We start from the raw sequence: 24,164 nt of genomic DNA, 5'->3' as shown, positions 1-24,164 counted from the left end.
TTTTAACATTTGTATATTTTCATTAAAGTGAGACTAGGCTACCAACTAGTAATTTGAGTCTTTCCTTATCCATTCCAGACATCTAATTAATTTTCACAAAATTAGAACAGAAATTGATTTGTTTATTATTAAAGGCTCGTAACATGCTGATTAATAAAGATACATTTAGAAGGAAAAAACGTAATTATCTAAAAGGTGCTCGCAAGGTGGATCGTAGGATTTGCAGCGGTGCGGAGCAAGCATTCTCCTAGCGCTGTGAGCGCATTTGAGCGGATTTAGTCCGCCCCAGTGGAAACACAGCCTGAGAAAGCCGTACTGCTTGTGTTTTAGCGATACGCAGTAAATATTCCTCAAAAGCTAATCCTCGATATCGTGGATTTTCTTTGTGATAAATATCAATATAGTTTTATCGTCCAGCCCTAGTTGTGACTATAAAAAATATATATATATATAAAAAGTGGCAAATGGAAAAATTGCATCCATAATGAGTTTTGAAAGACCTATCATTTTTTTAATTGGGTTGACTTCATACAAGTTTCCCTTTTTGAGTGTAGATATTCAGACCTAGGTGTTTACTCAAGATGTCATATTGGGCATTCCAGACTTACTCATGTTCTCATTGAAAGGTGTAGTGCCACCAACATGCGATTTTTGTCAGACACCACTGTCTATGAAACACATTTTACTGGAATGTCCTACTTTTAATGCAACTAGGCAATGTTTTTACACCATTTTTAGTGGATGTTTTAAAGAATGTCTCACCAGGGAAATGATAAAATATTGAAATTAATGGTCTTCTGGTCTTCTGTTCAATGTTCATTGTCTATATTATTGTATTATATACTATATTGTGTATATTACCCTTTAAAACTACCTTGATCTTGCCATGAAAATAGCCAGTGATGCTGATATGGCAATACAAATAAATAAACTCGCATAATTAAAACAAGCATGTGAACCCCTAGGCAAAGGACGTCAACAAAATATAATTGGAGTCAGGAGTTTTCCAACCTAGCATCCATGACTTAGACCACAGCTTGCAAAAAAATAGACCAAGATTTGTTGCATTGCATGAAGCTGGAAAGGGTTACAAATTTCTCTCTAAGAGCTTAGATATTCATCTGTCCACAGCTAGACAATTGTCTATAAATGGAGATGATTTAGAACTGTGGTTTCTGTCCCAGCCAGAGCCCAGCCCTTAACCCAAAAGAGATGCTGTGGAATGACCTCAAGAGAGCCGTTCACACTAAACATCGTAACAATATGAATATCCAAAATTCCTGAACTTTGTGCTGGTCTAATCTGCAGCTACCAGAAACACTTTGTTGAGGTTATTTCTGCCAAAGGAGGATCGACCAGTTATTAAATCCAAGGGTTCACTTTTTCCCCAGCACTGTGAATGTTTAATGGGATGTGTTCAATAAAGACATGAAATATTATAATTGTTTGTGTGTTGTAAGCTTAAGCACCGTTGTGATTGTCTGTACTTGTGACTTTGATGAATACATTTTATGACCAATTAATGCTGAAAACCAGCTAATTCCAAAGGGTTCACATACTTTTTCTTGACACTGTATTCAATTAGTTTTCCATAGTCCTAATTTTATCCATATTTTACTTCACATTTTTGTTGTTGCCATTGTTGTTTTATATAAACCCAACAAGTATTGTGAAGACTCACTGTGAGAAGTTGCATTTGTTGTTTTTGTCAATCTACTTAAGATTTAGGGACAGCCTGCTGGTTTATAATTCTGAGAAATGAGACTTCAAAAGATGTAATATAAGGGGCATCACTTCCATTCACAGTTAAGGTTAGGGAAATGGTTAGGTAGGGGCTCCCTATATCTTCTTTTTGGAGCAATGCCTGCGTTTATAAACTTCTATGCTAATCAGTCTGTTTCACTCTACAGACTCTACTTGTTTGTTTGTCTGGATGTACAAAGATAGCCTCCATTTTATTTCAGTTTGCGGTGAAGTTTCATTTTGAATGAGCACAAGGAATGCTTTTGTCTCGCTGTGTATTGTAGATCAAGTGTGGGTTCTTCAGGTCAGACAGTTGTGCAGCATTCACAAAGCATCTTCGATGAACATCTTTGAAATCAGCTGAAGTTTTGTATTCAAGCTCAAAACTCACCCTTAAATGGCATTCCATGGCGTGAGCTTTTTGAAAATCTTACTTTCCAGCATGCCATAAGGTGGCCTGTTCTCAGAGGCCACATCTCTCCTTGTTGCCATGGTTAGTGTGACGTTCTCATGAAATGCAGTGCTTCTACAGCATCACTGGGCTTTACTTTAATAAACAGCCTGCCATTCTCATATCCCTGATTAAAAGCAACATTTCTGTTGTGTTTTGATAATAACACTAAGATATTTCACACATGAGATCATGAAGCAAGATTAACAGAAATAAGCCTAACGGCACAACATAACTTTCTTCACAAACCACCTTGCTGGCAGGCATATTTGCAGATAAGCTAGTTTTATGCCTAGTTAAGTCAGCGTCACACTAGCTGATATTTTTTTTCCCCTCTGATTTTAAATTGTAAGCTTCTTTTACATGATCACTGGCAAGGAGGAGGAAGTCAGAGGACCATTAGCATCTGCCAACAGCAAGGTTATAATAGTTTAAAAGTCCTCTTTAATGAACTGGACATGAGAAAGTAACTCTGAAAACTGAACTTCAAACAGAACTCTTTTTCAAGTTCCAGATGAAAACAAATCCCAGATTGACCGGGTAAGACCACACAGGCTAAGTGTGTCTGTGTGAATGCTGATATGCGCATATGAGCGTTTGAAAGCAGCCGGCTGTATTCAAACAGCGCTGGTACAGAATTGAGTTGGTACTGCCGGTATTTTAACATCGGTTGCAGTTAAAATATTGAACTGAGCAGAGATTCTGCAGTATGGATGGGTGATATCACTTATTTTCTTTCCAATACCAAGTACTTTTAGGCTGATATCGTTATCGAGACCAATACAGATACATCTTTTGAATATAATATTTATGAATTCTTTGGATAAAATTAATAACTTTATTACTTTTATATTTTTTACATATTTATGTTCCTAAACAGAAAATTATTAGGCTGCTTTGTTTACCTTTTAAAAATTAGTTAGCCACATATAAAACATCAAAATTAACCATAGATATTATTATACATTTACTATTAATAAAACTAAGTTACCATGGATACTATGGGTGTAACTATACACTCAGCTCACGATTCGATACGTATCACGGTACTGGGTTCACGATACAATACGCATCACGATATTTAAAAAAGAAATGAAACATTCAAATAACAGATTTATTTCCAAAGCATTAACAATTTTCAATAACTTTGTTGTATTTTAACCTTCTGTATGTAAATTAACAATTGATTAGGTGTCACTGAACAATATAACAGAATTTTAACATGAAATTAGAATTTAAGATAGCTGAAACCTAAGAGAGAAATTCTTAAAGCAGTAAAAGTGCAAAAATAAAAAAACAAAACATTAAAACAAATATTGTTCTGTTCAAGTAAGTTCAACTCAACACAAACAGCTTGTGGGTTTGTTTAGGTTACAGTTACAGTACATCAACATGCAAATGGCGTGACAAACATGCACACAAATGCAAATACACAGGTTCTCACACAATTAGTAATGCATACATACCTGCTGTAACTGGTTCGATTTGTTCAGAGAGTAAGTGAGGCAACGATAAAAATCTGGGGTCCAAGGCAGTCCAACGATCAAAATCTAGCAGATAATTCTGTTCCTCTGTGTATCTGCTTGAGAGGTCTTCATGTTAGCTATAGTTGTATAGTATTTCTCGTCATGCTCTGTTCGATCGTGGATTTCAAGGGCACAATGAGTGACAGGGTGGCGCTCTTTTCATTAGACAGGACGGTGGTGACTTTTTTCACGGTTTAAGAAGGCTTACTATTTCTTCGGCATCACTGATGTCGGCGCTATCCAGAGTATCGAGTTGACGGGCATTTTTGCACACCTCTGTGCTCAAGAGGGCTGACGTTATAGCCGCTTGTTGCTCGAGATAGTGTTCCAGCATTTCCATTGAGCTGTTCCATCGTGTAACAACATCCATGATAAGATTGTGTGATGTTATCTCAAGCATCTTTTGAGCAGCAGCTGTTGGTGTGGCACTGCGGTGAAAGAAAGCCACGACTTTTCTCACGTGACAAAGCAAGCGACTGACACAGGGAGCATGCAATCCTGCTTGCGAAGCAAGATTCAATGTGTGCAAAACCCTTAATATGAGGAGACAACCCAGCTTCTCTCACTGCCACCTCCATAATAATTTAATGATTTACATGTAATGTTTACTGTGAAATGAGAAAATGAATTTTGTGGTTGTGGAATATTATTGTAGTGTGTAAAGAGCTCAAGGGGCTGCATCTGTAACTGTAACTGACTCCTACATCACATGTCCTAGAGATCCAGCCAAGATTATAAAAAGTTGCATATTAATGATGACCCTCCAGATAAGTAAAGCCTGAATTGTAGTCAAGTGTAAGGAGATTCTCATCTATCAGCAGAAAGTCAGATTTCAGTTTATTCTGACCAGAAATTGCCCACAGGAAAAGACTGTCTGACCTACACGTTAAGCATCCATGTGTGGAGGTGAAAATGGTGCATGCTGCTTGTGCTGAATGGTGCATTGACGCTGTGACGTGAATCATGTGGAGTGCCTATGTTTAAAAGTTTTGATCTCAAAGACTTGCCTTTTGAACAAGTGATATGTAAAAATGGCTAAATTCAACTGTTCAATTTCAGATTAATGTGAACCTGGTTGCACATAAGTAAAGACATACCACTACATATGTTGGACTGATTAAAGTAATCACTTCTCACAAGATGACTGCTCTATTTAGAGTTTAATTTCCTTTTCTTTACTCTGATTGCATGAATCCAACATTCCCTAATGTAATCTATGTAGAGTATGTCAGTCTTCATTATATGGGTCCTCAGGGCCAAACGTCAGCCTGGATTAATAGATTCTTAGTTTTACCACACATTATTTTCCGTACAATTTCCATGTGTGCTTTGACCCTGTAACAAAATTTTTCATAGCATCACATTTACCATTTAATCAGCTGAGTCAAACATCACTAGTACTATTTCCCTGGCACAAAGACTGAGTCCTTTATCCAATATATGTGTAACACATTAATTATACCTCAAATAGTGTATTCAGTAGATGTGTGGTGGTGCTCAGACTCATGTCAATTATTATTAGTAATTAATAATGACACAGATACTACTGCAAAGATTGCTCTATAAAAGAGTTTTAATGGACTGAATACTGTCAAATAAGAGGCATACAGTATCTGACTTTGGACAGATGTGTGAATGAATTTTGGCTTCAGACGGCCGATGAGTGAAGCAGCATATCAAACAATGTTGTGAATTGGATTTTACGATTATTTGAGTAGAAAAAAAAAAAAGCACATCATAGTCTTGGAAAAATGGCTATACACACACGATCATACAAAATCAAGTCGTCATTTGTATTTGTATAGCGCTTTTCACAACACATCCTGTCAAAGCAGCTTTACAGAATGGAATGCATTAACATAAAATGAAACCGTAATATCTATGAGAAGTCATCATTGTGTAGTTTGCGTAAATATGATTGTAAATTGTGTATAAAAATAAATAATTATTAATTGTATTTAGAACCCCAGTGAGCAAGCTGAAGACGACTGTGGCGAGTAACCCTAAACTCCATAAGATGTTGGTTAATGGAGAAAAATAACCTTGGGAGAAACCAAACTCACTGTGGGGGCCAGTTCCCCTCTGGCTAAACAGCATTAATATAATGCCTATGTTAGTTATTTATGTGCAGTGCAAGTCATAGTATAAAATTAGTTAACTAAGTGGTCAGGGTCAGTGTTTAAACAAAGATATTGTATGAACTGTAAGAATATTTATTAATGTATTTGAAGTTCATCCTGGAATAACTGCAGAAATTCACATAGATGCATTTTCCTTTTGTTATTTGGCTGATGAATGATTTTGTTTATCTATTAATTTATCTATAATTGAATAGTATGTGTATTCCATTTCAAGAGTGTAGTCCATCATTAGACCAAGGTGATGCAGGCAGAGATCGGTGAGATGAATCGCGTAATATTATATTATATAATAAAATAATATTAGTGAAGATGCCATTACTTTTTTTTGCAAAGTTATAGATCATGATAAATGTTTCTGGTTCTGGCAGACCTAACTAAAGCATCTTAATTGTTGATGGATAAATGAGGCGTATGCCTGGCTAAATAGACGAACAGCGTTTGGGAGACTATTAAATAGTTTAGGAGTGCTATGGAGCCAGACCATTCAAATCTTTGTATGCAGTTAACAATTTTAAGATGAATAAAACATTTAACAGGTAGCCAATGTAACGACGATAAAATGGGGCTAATATGATCATATTTCTTGTTTCTAGTCAGCACTCTGGCTGCTGCATTTTGAACCATTTAAAGTTTATTTATTGAACTTGCAGGACATCCTCCCAGTAATGCATTACAATAATCTAGTCTTGAAGTCATGAACGCATACATTTCGTATCTTAGCAATATTTCTGAGGTGGAAGAATGCTGTTCTACAAACATTGGAAATTTGATTTTCAAAGGGCAGATTGGTATTAAATATAGTTCTTCGCTGTGGAAGACAATATAAAAGTACATCCAACGAGAGTATATTTTAGCGGCTTATCTTTAGAGTTTTTTGGTTGAATAATTATCACCTCGGTCTTGTCTGAATTTCTTGCATCCAATCTTTGATTTCATTTATACACTGCTAATTTGGGGAATTGTGACATTTTCATCGGGTTTTGAAGAAATATAAAATTGGGTATCATCGGCATAACAATGGAAACTTATTCCACAATTCTTGATAATATCTCCCAGGGGAAGCATATATAAGGTGAAAAGCAGAGGCCCTAAAACTGATCCCTGTGGCACTCCATAATTAATTTTGTTTGATTTGACAATTCCTTGTTGACACAGACAAAGTGGTAGCGGTCTGCTAAATAGGTCCTAAACCATGCTAATGCAAGTCCACTAGGACTGCACGATATATAGTTTCAGCATCAAATATCGCCATGTGCGCATCCGCAATAGCCACATTGTAGAATGTGTGATGTAGTAAGGTAAACATAGATCAGTCTACTATATATATATATATATATATATAATGGAAAACTAGCATTGTCAATCTGATATTATGTAATTTACTTGGATACACTGAATTTTATTTATTTATTTATTAGCTTTTTTTTTTTTAAACACGTTTGTTGCTGCACGTTGTTGATGTGAAGGCTCTTCTTGTGCATAACGAAATAAGTGAGGAACAGGCAAAAAAAATTTGGTTGCAAAAAGAAATGCATCATCAGTTATATGTAAATATTTCGGCTACAGACAGGATGATGTTGACCAAAAACAGGTACTTGCAATTGTTGCCACAACACGAGGCAACATGATCAATTTGTTTGATCATTTAAGTGTGCACCACAAATCTTTGTATGACAAGTGTAAAGCTAGATCTGAATGCCATCCAAAGACAAAATCTAGTTCGGATGCCTTGCCAGTGTTACACCATACGAGAAAGGTTCCAAAAGGCAGAGAGAATTCACTGATTCAGTATCATTTCACCATGCGAAAGACATGGTACCAATTAACATTTACCAAAGAGGGTTTTAAAAACATGATCTGGTCACTTGGCAAGCGGTATGTAATACCATCACACAACAATTTTTTTTTTAAGTTATTTGTTTTATAAACATTTTATTTTATGTTGTATTTTTGTAAATCAATCAGGGTTGGTGTATAGCTGAACTTTTTTTATTTTTCAAATGGTATAAATTAAAAGATGTTTATTGTTTACTTTTATATTTTCCAAAAAAGAGGTTTGTAATGTAATAAAATGTTAAATGACTTATTTTGTCATTCACATTAATTCTCTATTATGATAATGAAACTTCCTCCTTCGTGTAATGCTCTTAGTGTGAAACAGAGATAAAGCCTCCTGTAATCTCCTGGATCCCTTCTAGACACCACACTTCATTCACGAATGAGACCCTTTTATTTTAGGATAAGCAACATGCATTATTAATATCGTAACATGTTAGATCATTGACTTTAGCCTTAATTGATAGAAGAGTATTACATTAATTCACAATGGTTCCTTTTATATTTAACAGTGTATTAATTATTATAATAAAATAAACTACCCAAAATAAGTTGAAGTAAAAACTCATTTTAAGTTTCTTTTTTAATTGTAATTTTCCATTAAGATGCAGTTTTAAAAAAATCACCCCAATCGTTCTAGAATAATAATTTCTTCTCAAATGGAGCTATTCAAGTAATCTATTGAATTCATCCTATATTTTTTCATATCACAATATAGATAGCAGAAAAACAAATTATCGCAATGTTCAGTTTTTTCCAATATCGTGCAGCCCTAAAGTCCACAAATGCCAACATAATTCTTAAGCCTATTCAAGAGAATCTCGTCATCTATGCTGTCGAAAGCAGCACTAAGATCAAAAAGCACTTGAAGAGAAATGCAGCTGTGATCAAGTCATTTGTATCTGATAAGTGCAGTCTCTGTACTGTGATGGGGCCTAAATCCTGACTGAAATTTTTCATATATAATTTCTCTGTAGAAATTAACATAGTTGGGAGGATAATCTCTTTTGTATTATTTTTTTATTATTTGAATTTGATCTACAATAAACCAATTTTCCAGGATCAAGCTGTGGTTTCTCAAGCGGTTTGATTTTAAAGTTTCTTGGGACATGTCCTAAGGATAGCGAGGAGTTAATTATATTAAGAGGTTCTGATATTACAGGGAATACCTCTTTTAAGAGCTTAGTTGGTATTGGATCTAACATGCATGCTGTGGCTTTTGATTTTTTTATGAGTTTTGTTAGCTTTTCATGACCTATGACAGCGAAGGACTGAAGTTGCTCGTGAGGAAAATTGAGACACTATTTTCTGAGGTACTGTGACATAATTTCAATTTTATTTCTGATGATTTCCATTTTATCAGTAAAGAAATCCATGAAATCATTACTATTGTGCTGCGATGGAATATCTGGTTCAGTCAAGGCTTTATTCCCAACCAATTTAGCTACAGTTCTGAATAAACACCTAGGATTGTTGAGGATATTTTTTATGAGTTTGCTAATAATACAGTACTGTGCCAAAGTTTTAGGCACTTGTGAAAAATGTTGTATAGAGTGGATGTCTTCAAATAATAATAAAAATATATAAATAGTTTTCATTTATCACTTAATTTCAAAAAGTCCAGTAAATATAAAAAGGCTAAATCAATATTCTGTGTGACCACCTTTACCTTTAAAACAGCATTAATTCTCCTAGGTACACCTGGACACAGTTTTTCTTGATAGTTGGCAGATAGGATGTTCCAAGCTTCTTGGACAATTTTGCCATAATTATTCTATCTGTTTAGGCTGTCTCAACCACCTCTGTCTCATTATGTAATCTCAGACTGACACGATGTTCAGACCCTAAAGCTGAAGGTATAAATATCCATCTAATGCTTTTGTGAAGACTTTTTCACAGTACTGTATGCTAACCTGGTAGCTTTTAGTGCCTGTCTGTAGCCACAGGCACTATCCTTCCATGCACTGTAAAATACTTCTATGCACTGCAAAATACTTCTAATTTTGTATTCTTCCACTTGCATTCCATTTTCCGAGCTAATCTCTTGAGAGCATGAGGACCATGGTGTGGGGCTTTTTTTCTTTAATTAATTGGGGCAACACCATCAAGCGTGCTAGAGAAGACTGTATTTATATTTTTTGTTATTAAAGGAAGTTCCTCTAGACTTTCTGGCTTATGGAGTATATGAGATAAATATAGAAGATTATTAGTGAAGCTATCTTTTGTGGTCGAAAGAATAGTTCTACCTGAACGTGAGGTGTAGATTGAGTGACATTAGCTGATCAGAGCATACAAGAGACGAGGTAATAATCTGACATGTCATCGCTCTGTGGCAGAATTTCTATAGTATCAACATCAATCCACATGACAGAATTAAATCTAGCATATTATTATCCTGTCACATTTTGTCTGACTCCAAGAGAGTTGAGAATATCGATAAATGCTAATCCCAATGTGTCATTTTCATTATTTGTGTGAATGTTGAAGTCACCAACAATTAAAGCCTATCCACATTATCTACTAGATCTGATAGAAAACGTGCAAATCGCCAAGGAAATCAGAATACGGCCCGGGTGATCTAATCAGCAAGGGCATAAGACATATATTTTTTTTATTTGTATCTGACAGGGTTACATTTAAGCATTATTAGTTCAAAAGACTTAAACTTGTATTCTGTCCTGAGTAACACCAAAAATGTAAATGTAAATTGTAGTAAAACCACCTCCTTGACCCTTCAGACGAGGCTCATGTTTATATCATTAACCTGAGGGAGTAGATTCTTTAAAATTAATATATTCATCCAGTTTAAGCCAGGTTTCAGTCAAAAAGAGCACATCCAAACTATGATCTGTAATAATTTAATTTACAATTAGTGCTTCGGTAGAAAGAGATCTAATGTTAAGTTGCCCTACCATGATATGTTTATCGTAATTTGTAAAAATGGTAAAAGTTTGACTATAATAGATTTTTTTCTAAATTATTTAGTGAGGGTTTTGTGTTTGGTAGTTTGTGGAACAGACACAGTCTCTGTATGATATCTCGGTGATACAGTCTCTGTATTGTAGTTTGTGACGTCTCAAGACAGGTAGCAGATGTTCGGATTAACCAGTTTGTCTGCTTCCTGACCTGGGTCCCAGTTAAGGCCATGAGCCAAATTACTAGAGGAGAGTGGCACCTTCCCTGGAGGGATGGAGTCTGTCTCTCTTTAGAAGGTCAGGTCTACCCCAAAAACTCTTCCAATGGTTTATAAATCCTATGCTATTCTCCAGACACCACTCAGACATCCAGTCGTTCAGTGACAATAATCTACTTGCAGGGAGGGTGCCCTAGCATATTACAGTGTAACATATTTTTTGCTAGTTCACACAACCTCTTTAACATTATCTCGAGTGATCTCAGACTGCCAAAGCCAGACATCATTAGTGCCGACATTTAATAACAATTTTCGGAAAATCAAAGTTTAGGATTAGCCATCACTTGTAAATTTGATCTGATGTCAGATACTCGAGCCACCGAAATCCATTTAACAATGTGGATGGACTCTCTATTTCCATGTTCCATACAATAGAATCACCAATTATTAGGGCTCTTTCAATATGATTCTCAGTGGGTGCATCACTGAGTGGGGAGAGGTATTGCTTTGCTGAGCAAGTATGCTGCCGAGACGTCACCCAATTCCCCTGATCAAGAGCCGGAACAAAAGTGTGTGTGTGTGTGTGTGTTGCTCGTTGTTCTACCCGCATCCAAAACAGTATCTACCGGCTTCACTTGCTCACTGACTTCCACTAGTGTTCGGATGTGTGCCTTTAGCTCTTTAACCGTCTCCGTCAGCCTGACTAATTCCTTACATTTATCACATGTAAACCCCTCACTGCTGATGGAAGAAGCTATAGTAAACATGTTGCATGTAACGCAGGAAGCAATAACATGAGCGTATGCCATGACTTACCGCAGTTGTTTGTTGTTGTTTTAGTTACTATGGTTGTTCTTGAGTGACGAGGGATCAGTGGGGTTCCTAATTGGCAGATGTTTGAGATTGATGCAATAATCCTTGTAAAACACTGGAGAAAACAAATGCACTCAGTCGAGACGCGAGATGTAGACATGCTGAAAAAATTAAATAAAAATCCAAGAGAGAAACAGGTGCATGTGGTATAATACACAGAGATGAAACTGTAGAAAAACACAAAGCAGTGATAAAATGGCAAAGGAAAAACTGATGAATTTATAAGAATAAGCAATGCTAAGAAGGCTAGTAAGCTACAGACACTCATGCAGTGTGCCGTCAACAACAGGAACAGCTAGGTAAGTATAGTGTGATTGCAGAACATTTCAGGTTTGAGACTTGTTAAAAAAAAGTGCTGTTTTTAACATTTCCCCTCAGTTTCGTGTTGATTATCTCTGGTGGGGGACCAGATAGGAACCTGACATTTTCACAGAAATTTGAGTTTGAGATTCCTCTGGTTGCAAAAATCTGGGGAGAAACCTACTTTATTTATGTGTTTTGAGAATGGACAGATATATTATAAGCATTACAAATAATACAAATTATCAGTATTTTACAATTTATTATGTGTAGGATTGACATTCCACAATTCCAAGCTACATGTTTGATTAGAAGCTGTGAGATTTCTTCACTCAGCCTCTCTGAAGTGTTGTGGCAGTAGTCAGTTCGGCAGGTGTCAGTTTTCTGAGAGCATTGCTCATGGGAACCCATGCTTTGTCCTCTGTAGATATCTTGAATGGTCAAGCAACCCATGTTTGACAACTTGAGATCGATTAACCCTATACAGTAAATATGAATATTAGGGATGTCATGATACCACTTTTTCCACTTCCGATTCCGATAACGGAAATCTCAGTATTGGCCGATCCCGATCCGATACCAGTGTTGTTTTATTGCATAATCAGTTTATAATATCTTTACATTATTGTGTGGAAATAATTGGGTGTACTCTTTAATATGTAAAGAAACACAAACCTTGAACTACACATTATTTCAATATAAATGTATAGCTTATTAAGAAACACTTTATTATTAACTAGCATACTGGATACTGGCACTCCTGAGTTCTGATTACACGCACCTGCATATCATTAGTGGCTAATCAATGACTGCATAAATACCCCGCTTTCTCGCGCACACACACACACACACACACACACACACACTTTCACACTCTGTGCCTGTTCTCATCGATAGTAGAAAGTTCTGGAGTCTCAGAAATACTATGTCAAACATGTGTCTTCATTATTGCCTGCAAGTATCATAAAATTGTTGTAAGTTATCTCTTTCATCGTGTCTATACACTGTCTAGATATTACTTACCTGCTGTTTGCCACTCTGCTTAACTGGATTTACTCACAATGTTTACATCACTGTTTCAATCCTCTGCTCAAACTCTGCAGAGTTCATATCTCTGCTGTGAGTCTCTCCATGACAGCTTTAACTTTTAAACCCTCACCCTTTTTATTCACAGTTTAATTCGCTTCTTATTTATATTCTGGTTAAATGCACCTCCAGTGCCGTTCTAAGTCCATATTATAAGTGAACCGAACTGCTGAGCATCTACATCTGAGATGTTCGTTTGTAGCGCTCAAATATTGTGCACGTGTGAAGGCTATAAATAGCCGTGCGTGTGCGCGTGCGCGTGTGTGTGTGTGTGTGTGTAAACCGAAGCACCATTCACTAATGGGCTGAAGCTGCGCGTGCATTTAAATGTTTACTTATTAAACACAGCCTATTGCAATTCACAGAGCTATCGCGTGTCTTCAAGTGGCTTTGAATAAAATGCACGAGTCATATGAACCGCTTTAATGGTGTTTTAACAGTTGTTTTATGTCATTGTTTTTAAGCTTGACCGTAACGAACATGACTAACACAGAGTATCGGATTTGGGTCGGGCTCGTCAGACCGATACCCGATCCGTCTAAAAACGTCAATATCGAAGCAGATACCGATCTAGGTATCGGATCGGGACATCCCTAATGAATATAGTGAAGGTGTGGATTTACCCTTGTCTCTTCAACCTATTGATGAGTTGAATAAATTCAATAGTTATTGTTATCAAGTTCTGGCTGGATAAGGCCTGCGTCCCACTGAGGTCTGAATCATCCATGAGAGAAAAGATAGCCTATGTTGTGTTCTGTCTATTGATGTCATTGGCGGTATTGTAGTTTTGAGAATCATGTGACCAAGTCAAAGTCTGCTTATCTCGAGAAGACATTTCTTCTTACCAACTTGACATAGTGTTTGAAAAATATAATCTTCGCATTAATGCGTTCACGTAGTTAAACGGAACATTTTATTTGTACGATTTCTAGAATTATCGGTACTGTTCACCTATAAAGATCTCCGTACTCATAAAAGATATCAATTCATTATATGCCTGTAATTACTGTTGTTTCTTTAATCTTAAGCTTAAGCTTTTTGTGTCTCGTATTTGATGGTTCATCAGAGTTACTTTTTTTTTTATTTCGACTAGAGAGTCTTATATCCATCAATGAAATGTTTTTATTTTCACCATACATGTTGAAATTAATATTGAAGTCCTCCATTTTTAGGCATTTGGCTATGTTTGTGTGTAGGGACAGCGGCATGAAACATGCTGGTAACCCTGTTAAAGTAGCCCACATGACCCGTGAAATTCTGAGTTACTTTATCCCCGGATGTGTGGTCATTATAAGTCAGAACAAGTCTGGTTCTGTAATCAAAAATCCCATTCATTTTTCCCATAGGGGAATTGATTTTTAACGATAACTTGGAAATCTTTAAAGGATTACCGTGAGTTATGAGGTGGTTCTTTTTTAGTACAGGATATGCTTCTGCTGAAGTCATCAGTCCATGTTATATCCATCTTTATTTCAATTAAGGTGTTTAATAGCAGTATTTGCGGTCTGGAACTGCACTACCCACCATGATCCAGAAAGGAAATGGTACACCAATCAGAGAATCGTGGCAAACACAGCATGACAAAAAAGCTCTTCAGCGAATGATGCAACCAAGGCAAACTACAATAATCTACAAATATGTTGAATCAGAATATACAGTAGCAAGAAAAAGGATGTGAACCCTTTGGAATTACCTGCATTTATGTGTAAACTTGTCTGAAAATCTGTCTTGATTCTCATCTAAGTTCCAATGAGTTCCAAAAAAACCCAAAATATTGTATTGCCAATGACGTCAAAAAAAGCTAATTGGAGTCAGGAGTTGGCAAACCTGGCATCCAATTAATGAAACGAGATTGGAGGTTTGGGTTAGAGCTACTTTGACTTCTAAAAAGCGCTCAAACATTGTGAATTTGTTATTCACAAGACGTGGACCATTGCTCACCAAATAAGACATCTCCAAGACCTACGATCAAGAATTGTTGCTTTGCATGAAGCTGGAAAGGGTTACAAAGTTATCTTGAAGTGCTTGGCTATTCATCTGTCCACAGAAAAATTGTCTTAAAATGGAGATGGTTTACTCTCCCGAGAAGTTTTCAAAAATAGAAAATCCTCCTATGGAATGCCCAATTCCCAATGTGCTTGAAGTCCTTGTGGTGGCGAATCTCAGTTCTCTCCGTGTCTCAGACAGTCAATCCGTGCATCCTATCACATGGCTTGTTGAGCGTGTTACCACGGAGACCTAGCACTTGTGGAGGCTTCACGCTATTCTCCGTGGCGTCCACACACAATTCGCCATGCACCCCATCGAGAGGAGAACCACATTATAGCGAACACGAGGAGGTTAACCCAACGTAACTCTACCCACCCTTCACAACCAAAAATAGGCTTATGCTGAACGTTCTGAAACAAACACATTAGTAACATTAAGAGGACATGGGGAATTTTTTTTTTTTTTTTTTTTGTAGGAATAAAAACTAATATCTGCTTGCATAACCAAATTCTTTTCTGGCTGGTGAGGTTGCAGGCAATATTAACAGACATGTTAAATTACTGCACAGGTCAGTGCAAGGGCTGCTGGGTCCAGCACCCATTCGCTACACTGGATGGAAAGTTCCTGTATTTTCCATTTTATCACAGCAAATATTTTATAGTAAGCAATTTCCTTAAAATCAAATAAAATTGAACATGGGTAAAGACACCATTTAAAAAAAGAAAATACTTATTATGCTATGCTGCATCAGTCAACTGAACAAACAAGCATCACTGAACTTTGCCTTTTACTCTGGACTATATGAGCCCATGACTTTGTGCAGATTTAGGATATCGCCACAAGAAAAGTGGTTGAGAGAGATAAGACCAGAATTTAAATAGACAACAATGTAAAAGATGAAAGGACTGAAGGTGGAAAAAAAGGATAGTAATAACACAAAAACATACAAATAACCAATAATAAATGAAGAAATAGAAGTCATAGGATTTTCACAGAAGAAAATTGTTACATCATTTTAATTTGTGTGTTCTGAAATCAATGGCACTGATTTGAGCTCTTGTGACTTTGTTTGCTACTATATTCAAGCATTATGCCATATACATTTTTATAAACAAGAGACGAGTTTCAGTTAGTTTCAATGGTAATCAACAGTATGCCACAAATGCTGTCTATTGAGCTTAACTTGAATTAGAACATTCAACAAGTGTAAAGATCAGTATGTTCCTGCAGATGCTGTGGAATGCTCTGGGATGGCGAGCGATGGTCCGAATGGCTCTGTGGTAAACGGGAATCCTAACAGAGATGTTAACTCTGTGTGTGAAGAGGAGGGCGGGAGACAGGCCTTCCTCGCGCTGCAGCCAGAGAACGAGTCTGTTGAGAAGAGCTCCGTTCTGGAAGTCTTCAAAAAGGTGTATTTCCACTCCAACATTCGCCCTTTAATCAATGTATTTGAATGAACAGACTGTTATTTTAGATGCCTTATTTGATTTTTCACAATTAAAAATAAGGCTGTCAGGGTTAGACGTACAGTCTGTTCGGTGGTATTCAATGTTAAATAAAGTCTTGTTTTCTCACTCTCTGTTTTTCTGTAGATCGGGGTTATGGCGTTTTGTGTGACGTTTGTATTTACAGTAACACTGTCCGTGTTTCCTGCTATTACTGTGGATGTGAAGACCGTTTATGAAGGAAAATGGGGTATGAAGCACATGAACACAGTCTCTCGCACATGTTTAAATTACTTTAAACTAATCCTAACCCACCCTAAACCTAACAGAAAAAACAGGGACAAAATGTACATCTGTAAAAACTAGTGCTGTCGATTTAACGTGTTAATTCAGTGCAAGAACGTAATTTGGAATATTCCTGCAATTCAAGCTTTAAGTACAACCTGTTTTCAGCAGGGGGCAGTAAGCAAAACACCAGCTGTTTCGGCAACGTGCATCAGTTCCAAATGCAGGGATCTCGAGATGTTTTTGTATGTTTCGAACCACATTTAACTTGACACAGTGATCTAAAAACTCTGTTTTTCACTGTGCAACTAAAATGAAACACTCCAAAAGCATCCGTTGAAGCGTGTGTACATGGGTACGTCTTTAGAAAAGTGATCCGCTCATGCTATGCTGGTTGACTACATAATTAAAATAAGTGCAGTTTGTGTTGATATAGGATATACAAGTGATTTGTTAATCACATAAGGCCTCATACTGTATAAAAAACGAAATTCTTAAGTCATTGTACGCACAAAGGTTTTCCCATTTCTAAAACCTTATGCACACCAGAACCTGCGCAAAGTTCACTTTATAAATCCCAGTTATATAAAGAGTGTGCGGACAAACTCATGCTTTATTCCCCACCCCATCTCATAATGGAAATAAAAATAAATGGAGCATATAACACCTGTTTTTACTGTGCATAACCTGATCTGCATATCATTTCCATATGCAAATTGCCATCCAGGCACTAGTATTGATACACTACTCACTGCATTTAATAGAACAGCAAATTAGGAAATTGGGGGATAATACAGACATGAGCATGAATATTGCATGTGCTTATATGATTTTATAAAAATTGTTGCTTAATCATTGTCTTGTTTTGGAGTAAAAATATCTAAACATCCTTTAAACATGAGAAACATTGGCAATAATTCTCACATACATGGACACATCACAATAATCTCCCTCTCTCTTGTCTCTCAGAACGGTACTTTATACCTGTTTGCTGTTTTCTCATCTTTAATCTGATGGATTGGATTGGCAGAACGGTTACATCACTAGTTCAGTGGGTGAGTGAATTGTTAAATTTTATTTTATCATTTAATTCATTCCTAAATGAGCGCATTGACAATTCACAACAAAACTATTCACATTGAGTGCGAATATATGTTGGTCTCTGGAAAAACCTTACCTCTGCAACAAAAAGATGTTGCTTTGTTACAGGGCAACAATTTTGCACTTGTGAAGGTTTTTATAGTGATATGGGGGGGGTTGGTAAAGGATGTCTAACACATATGTCAGAGTACATTCAGTACCCTATATGAGCTCAACACATTGGTAAAAACAATATTTCAATCTGGTTGTTAAAAATCCGCGCTCCGTGTGATGCGCCTTTTTATATATCATCATTTCAGAGCAATGTCTTGCATAATGATTATTCTCTCATGTTCTATATTCTCTTGCAGCCCCCAAAAGAGAGTCGCTGGTTCCCAGCATTGGTCGTTTCTCGTTTAATCTTTGTCCCTCTGCTCATGATGTGTAATGTTCAGGAGAGGCACTTGCTTCCAGTGCTCTTCTCAAATGATGTGATCTTTGCAACCATCATGGTGTTCTTCTCTGTGTCCAGCGGATACTGTGTGTGTTTGTCCATGACTTATGCACCACAGTAAGTACAAACACACACATGCTAATCTAAATGAGGGCATATCTTAGACTTCTGTTGTTTTTATATAAAGAAACGTATTATCACTATAGACAAAGCCTAATCTTAAAGGGGGTCAAACAAAGCGGCATTAATGAGTTTGCAGATTGGTCTTCGTAAAAACAGATGCAACTGGCAAAAAGGGAAGATTAGAAAGGGCAATGTTTATTATGCAACTTCTCTGAATGTAGCCTAGGCTTTATTCAAGCTTTCTATATACTAACGTTGTCTATACATGGTGTATCTTCCAGCCTAGGCTCAAGTCAATGATGTATGCCGTTGATAACTATTTTTTAATCGGTGGGCACCCGAATGGTGGAGGTGGTGTACAACCCCATAAAAATAAAACTTTTACCATTTTTAGGGGTGCTAGCATGCAAGTTTCTTTATAAAAAAACGTAATGGCTCTCGCTTAAAAATGACCGAGCTGATCTACTAAGGTAGTTCACTGAGGATTACATCTTTCAGATGTGCAATATAGTGCATCTTTTCAGTTTGAAATGGGTTTCCTTTTAAGTTGCTCATTTCGATGCTGCTACAGTAGCTGGCACTATGGGAAGTCCTCTCAAGATAGATGATCTCTGAAGCCCTTTAGAATCATGCCAATCTAACTGGCAGATGGCACATGGCGCTCTGTCCCTTTTGCGTGCACCATCGTGGCATGGCATCAACAATAGCATCTTGAGCACAAGAGAATCTCTCTTCAGCATCGCTATAACATCTCTCTTCCTCTGCAAGCCTGACTCATCGCTTTGATGTTTGAGCTGCACACCTCAAAAGCGAGTTAATTATTTTCTTCTCCCTGTTTGTGCTCCAACGACCAGCATTTCCTTTAACAATTCAGTGTTTGCAATTGCTGAACCGTTTCTTTCAGTGAAAAGAAACCATAAGAGCAATTTGCTTGACAATGTTTTCACCATTCAGTTCACCTGTGACGCTCTGCAACCCACCATTGGCGCATGGTGTGATCACATTTGCCGGTGATGATGACATGGTCGCGATTCCTCTGGTTAGACCTGGTCTCTCTCAGCCTATGAGCTCGCTGGTACCTCCCCCTGCAGGGTGGAAAACCATGCAAGGTCTGCATCGGAGTCGGAGTTAATGGTGATTCTTGCCCGGGTGGTCGAGAAACAGCATGGAAATCTGCATAAATCCAAGCCATGTTTGCTTGCATCTTCATTAGTGGTTAAGGCTCATGCTGCTGCGGGCCAAGCAGGTTTAGCCCTGCACACTATGGTGGAAAAAAGGCCTACAAAGCAGACCTACAAAAGGACATGGATGAAAGTATACAGAGTACTTCATAGAGCTGCGCCATGCCACAAATCTGCTGCTCCGAGCTACCAAGATCACTGCCCAAGCTATTGGCAGTTCTAATGGAAAGCCTGGTGTCCACTGTGTATCATCTCTGGCTGAATATGTCAGAGACATGCAACAAGGACAAATCTGTGTTGCTCGACTGTCAAAGCAGAGGCTCTTTGGTGACTCCATGAGTGCTTTCACCAAGAGATTCCTATCTTTTAGATTGTAGCGCAGCAGGTTTGCAGTTGCACAAGGCATAAAACCAGCTCTGTCAAAAAAGCCACGTTCAGGGTTGGCGCCACGATGCAGGCAGTCACAAGGGAGCCCATGTGAATGCACCACCTTCCCGGGGTATCCAGCTGGATATTGAGCACAATTGAGTTTGACCGCCTCACTTGAATGGCGTTCCATCCACCATCATGACTCTCAGATGTGCAATATTTCCTCACCAAAGTTGAGATAGTGTATGCCTGTGTACACTGCCCAGACATGCTTCTAAAGCCATTCATATCTTGTCGCTAAAGAAGGTGCGCTGTGGCCCGTACTGGACTTTACGCACTTGTACCAGACACTCAGGAATTCAAGCTGGGGGTAGCCGAACCGCTGCGACAAGTTCCAGCAGATGCTGGGGTTGATGGTGGCTGCTTGTCACCCCTTTGGGTTTGTTAAATAACAAGGCCACTCTAGTGCTTGGTCAACTTGAGTGCCTCGTCACATGTGGGGATGCAGTTGCTTATGTTTCCTAGTCACGTGATGTCGTCTAACCGTGCTAACTATTTGGAGAAAACCCTCGATCTACGAGAAGGGTGTTGCGTTCAGCCAAGTGGCCGGATGCAAAGTGTGCAACGGATGCGTCCAACTCAAGCTGGGGTGCCCAGTGCGACGTTCCCCCAAAATAATATTTTGGTCCCCCCCACAAGAAAGTAGTTGAATAGCCCTGATATAGGCCACCCCTGCTCTCTAGATATTGGCATCAGCCATTAAAATATTTTTTTTTATTTATGAATCGCTTTTTTCGATTAAGAGACTGTCCTAAAGGAAAGTTTGGTCCGATTTAGCTTACTTACAGTTTATAGTTAAACGTGTGCGCACACACATACACACACATACATGCACCATCTCAAATGCACAAAATGAGATTCCACAAATGTAATTCTGATTTATTTTCTCTTTCTCTCTGTGAGGCTCGTGGACCCGAAAGATGGGGAGACGGCTGGCGCATTAATGACATTTTTTCTGGCTCTGGGTTTGTCTTTGGGAGCCGGTTTCTCATTCCCTCTACGGTTCATAGTCTGACACCACATAAACACACACACATACATCTCAAATATACAGCCAGCTTTCAGCGCTGTCTGCTGAAAATCAGTTCTCATGTTGTTTACTCAAAAAAGCTGAATTAATATAATGACGGAGCAGAACTTCATATATTTGGCAGCTTAAAAAAAGTCTGCTCTATTAAAGGGACTAAATAAAGTGAATACAATATTGGCATTTTACAGACATTTAGTTAAAGGGACCGCTGGTGAAAGAATAATGTACTATTGGAAACATAGTTTCCAAGCTTTCAGAAGCCTTTTGTTAAATTATTATTGATGACCGTGGTGGCTAATACATGGTTACCACAATTTTATTGTTGTAAAGATGGGCCTTATACATGAAACATGAGCTTTCTGTATTAATCTTTCATGAATCCGTTTCATGAATTTCCTCACAAAGTTTTTTCTTCCCTTACAATACCTTTATTCATCTCTTGTAAAAATGTCCATGGTTTTACTACAGTAAACATATTTTAACCATGACATTCATGTTTAACTGTTGTAGTAAAAGAATAAAACTAAAACCATGACAATAAAAATCCTAATCATTCTGCCTAAAAAATGGTCACGGTAGTAAAACCATGGTTAGTTTCAGCGAGGGAGCGCAAAACTATTTCAGAAAAAACAAATGTACTAAAAAATGATGTACATAATGTCAAGAGCTTAAAGTTACTATTTAAAACAACCAGACTTTTTCTTTGACGTCTCAAAGGAAGTAAAATATTACATAAGGACTACAATTGTTTCTTATTATAAGACTGAAAAAGCATGCACATCTTCACATTGAGAGCCTGATATTTTAGTTTGATTTGATTTTATGATTGAGGCTATATTCACTAGGTATTCCCAAGGATTTTATTTATCATTTTTGTATTTAATTGGAAGCGGAGTCATATAAGGGAACAAAAATGACATTTTCAGTTGTTTCGACGGAGGCATAGTTACATTTATTTTATGGTAATTTATTTTTATATAAATTTACATAATTGTGTTTGAGTTTGTGTGTACTGCAATGCATAAAATGCACACACATACATGTGTGCCATCAAATTGCGACCTGTTCAAGGTTTTATAAATATTACGCGCACACACAAATGTATAAAGCCACATGTAAACTGATGTAGAAATCGCATTTAACCTGCAACATGTTTAAGCTTGTGCTTATTATATGCAAGTGTTCAAGGGAAAATTGTATTTTCACATTTCATCAGTCTCATGGTCCTGCAGGCGAGACCTGGAGAACGAAGTTGTCATTTTCAGCGGTACATGTTATGTGTGCAGACATCAGCACTCATTGGTGTAAAGCGATTGCATTTAGCCTTTTTTTAACAACAGTCGGAACAACCGATCAGTTCGACCACATTAAAGTGTGATGCAATCAACATGCAGATATTATTTAATTGAAACTGGCCAGTAAACGCAGAATGATTGAATGGTTATGTATTTGATAATGTGTGCCTGATTTCTTTTGTTGTATTGTAAATTCAGCATCATGTCAGCAAATGAAATCTGAAGCTATGTGATGCATTGAAAGATTCTCTTTCCATGAAACTTCATGTGTTTGTAAATGGGAAACATTTGTTATATACAAGACAGGTGTCAGTGTGTGAGAGGTCTAGGAATTTTTTATTTTTTTTATAGTTTGTTCACTCCTAATTAAATTTTTTTTTTAATCTTATATAGGCTTGCTTTTTACATCATATCATACTGCATTTTCATTCACTTCAGAACAATACAGTAAAGATTTAGCATTGGCATTGCTAGCATAATATAGCTCCAGTTGTAGGTTGACTTCACTGAAAAGTGTAAAACATGGTATAATTAGAGAAATATTGTATTAACCATGACTGTAGTAACCAGTGTTGGGGAAGCTACTTTGAAACCGTAGCTTTCCAAGTTACAACCTACTCTGAACTTAACCTTCCTGAGCTTTTTGTTTTTTTGTTTAATTAATAAAAATGGTTTCCTCAATTTGAATGGTACAAGAGTTTGTTACTTCCTAGACTTGCAATCTGAACATACAAAAAATAAAATAAAAATGGACTTGATTTGACGAGTCTAAATGGTCGTAAAAGAAAATAAAGTGACACCTTTGCTGTTCCCGACCATAGCAAATGAATGGGAGAGACGTTTTTTGGATTTTTGCCCTTTTTTCTCCCAATTTGGTATGCCCAATTCCCAATGTTTTTAAGTCCTCGTAGTGACTTCTCAATCCGGGTGGCTGAGGACGAATCCCAGCTGCCTCCGCGTCTGAGACCGTCAACCCGCGCATCTTATCACGTAGCTTGAGCGCATTGCCACGGAGACATAGCGCGTATGTAGGCTGTACCCCACCAAGAACGAACCACATTATAGTGATCACGAGGTGGTTACCCTATGTGACTCTACCCTCCCTACCAACCGGGCCAATTTGGTTGCTTAGGAGACCTGGCTGGAGTCACTCAGCACGCCCTGGGATTCCAGGGGCGTGCATTTTGCAAACTCCAAGGGTGGTAGCTATGCCACTGAGCTTCCCAGGCCCCCACTTTTCTTTTTTCCTTTTCTTTAGATTTGTCGAATAGAATCAATAAATCAGCCACAATGCAGAACACACACAATGAAATGAAGAGGTGGGACTATAAAACCTCTAGTGCAAAACACGAACAAATAAACTGGCGCGACTGTAACAAAGCAACTTAAAATGTGTCAAATAAAATCAATAAATCGGCCACAATGCAGAAAACACACAATTGAGTGGGTTAAACCAAAGCAGCCTGCAGACAGAATGCAGAACACACACAGACCCTCATGCTGTTCTGAACCTATTGGAAGTATATTATTATTTGAAATACTAAATGACATGCAAGCCAAAATATTGAGGACCATTCCCTTTTTTTAATTGGCTATTTTTTAATATAAAATGAATGGTGAATGAGATTGAATAATCCAACAAAAGTGTCCCACAAAAGAAAGGTTTTGAACATATGGAGCCCCTTAAAGGACAGGGGGATTTTATTTATATTTGTTTCCCCCAAAGTAGTTTTATGTCCCCTCACAATATGTTTAGGGTTCCCT

General features: G+C 37.5%; 1 protein-coding gene across 5 annotated transcripts in view; it reads left to right on the top strand.

Annotated features, from left to right (window-relative positions):
* Positions 1-23,075, top strand: part of LOC127650773 (equilibrative nucleoside transporter 2-like) — a 39,258-nt gene extending 16,183 nt beyond the window's left edge. For all 5 annotated transcript variants that reach the window (XM_052136434.1, XM_052136410.1, XM_052136416.1 and 2 more), the window contains 5 exons: positions 16,309-16,487; positions 16,671-16,773; positions 17,778-17,863; positions 18,260-18,459; positions 20,979-23,075. In XM_052136434.1, the coding sequence (XP_051992394.1) occupies positions 16,309-16,487; positions 16,671-16,773; positions 17,778-17,863; positions 18,260-18,459; positions 20,979-21,090 (680 nt within the window). In that variant the 3' untranslated portion in view covers positions 21,091-23,075. The remainder of the gene's footprint in view (positions 1-16,308; positions 16,488-16,670; positions 16,774-17,777; positions 17,864-18,259; positions 18,460-20,978) is intronic.
* Positions 23,076-24,164: the final 1,089 nt, after the last annotated feature.

The sequence above is a fragment of the Xyrauchen texanus genome, chromosome 1 (genome assembly GCF_025860055.1).
Source record: "Xyrauchen texanus isolate HMW12.3.18 chromosome 1, RBS_HiC_50CHRs, whole genome shotgun sequence".
Taxonomy (NCBI): Eukaryota; Metazoa; Chordata; class Actinopteri; order Cypriniformes; family Catostomidae; genus Xyrauchen; species Xyrauchen texanus.
The sequence above is the reverse complement of the archived record's forward strand: the minus strand, read 5'-3'. Positions and strand labels throughout refer to the sequence as shown.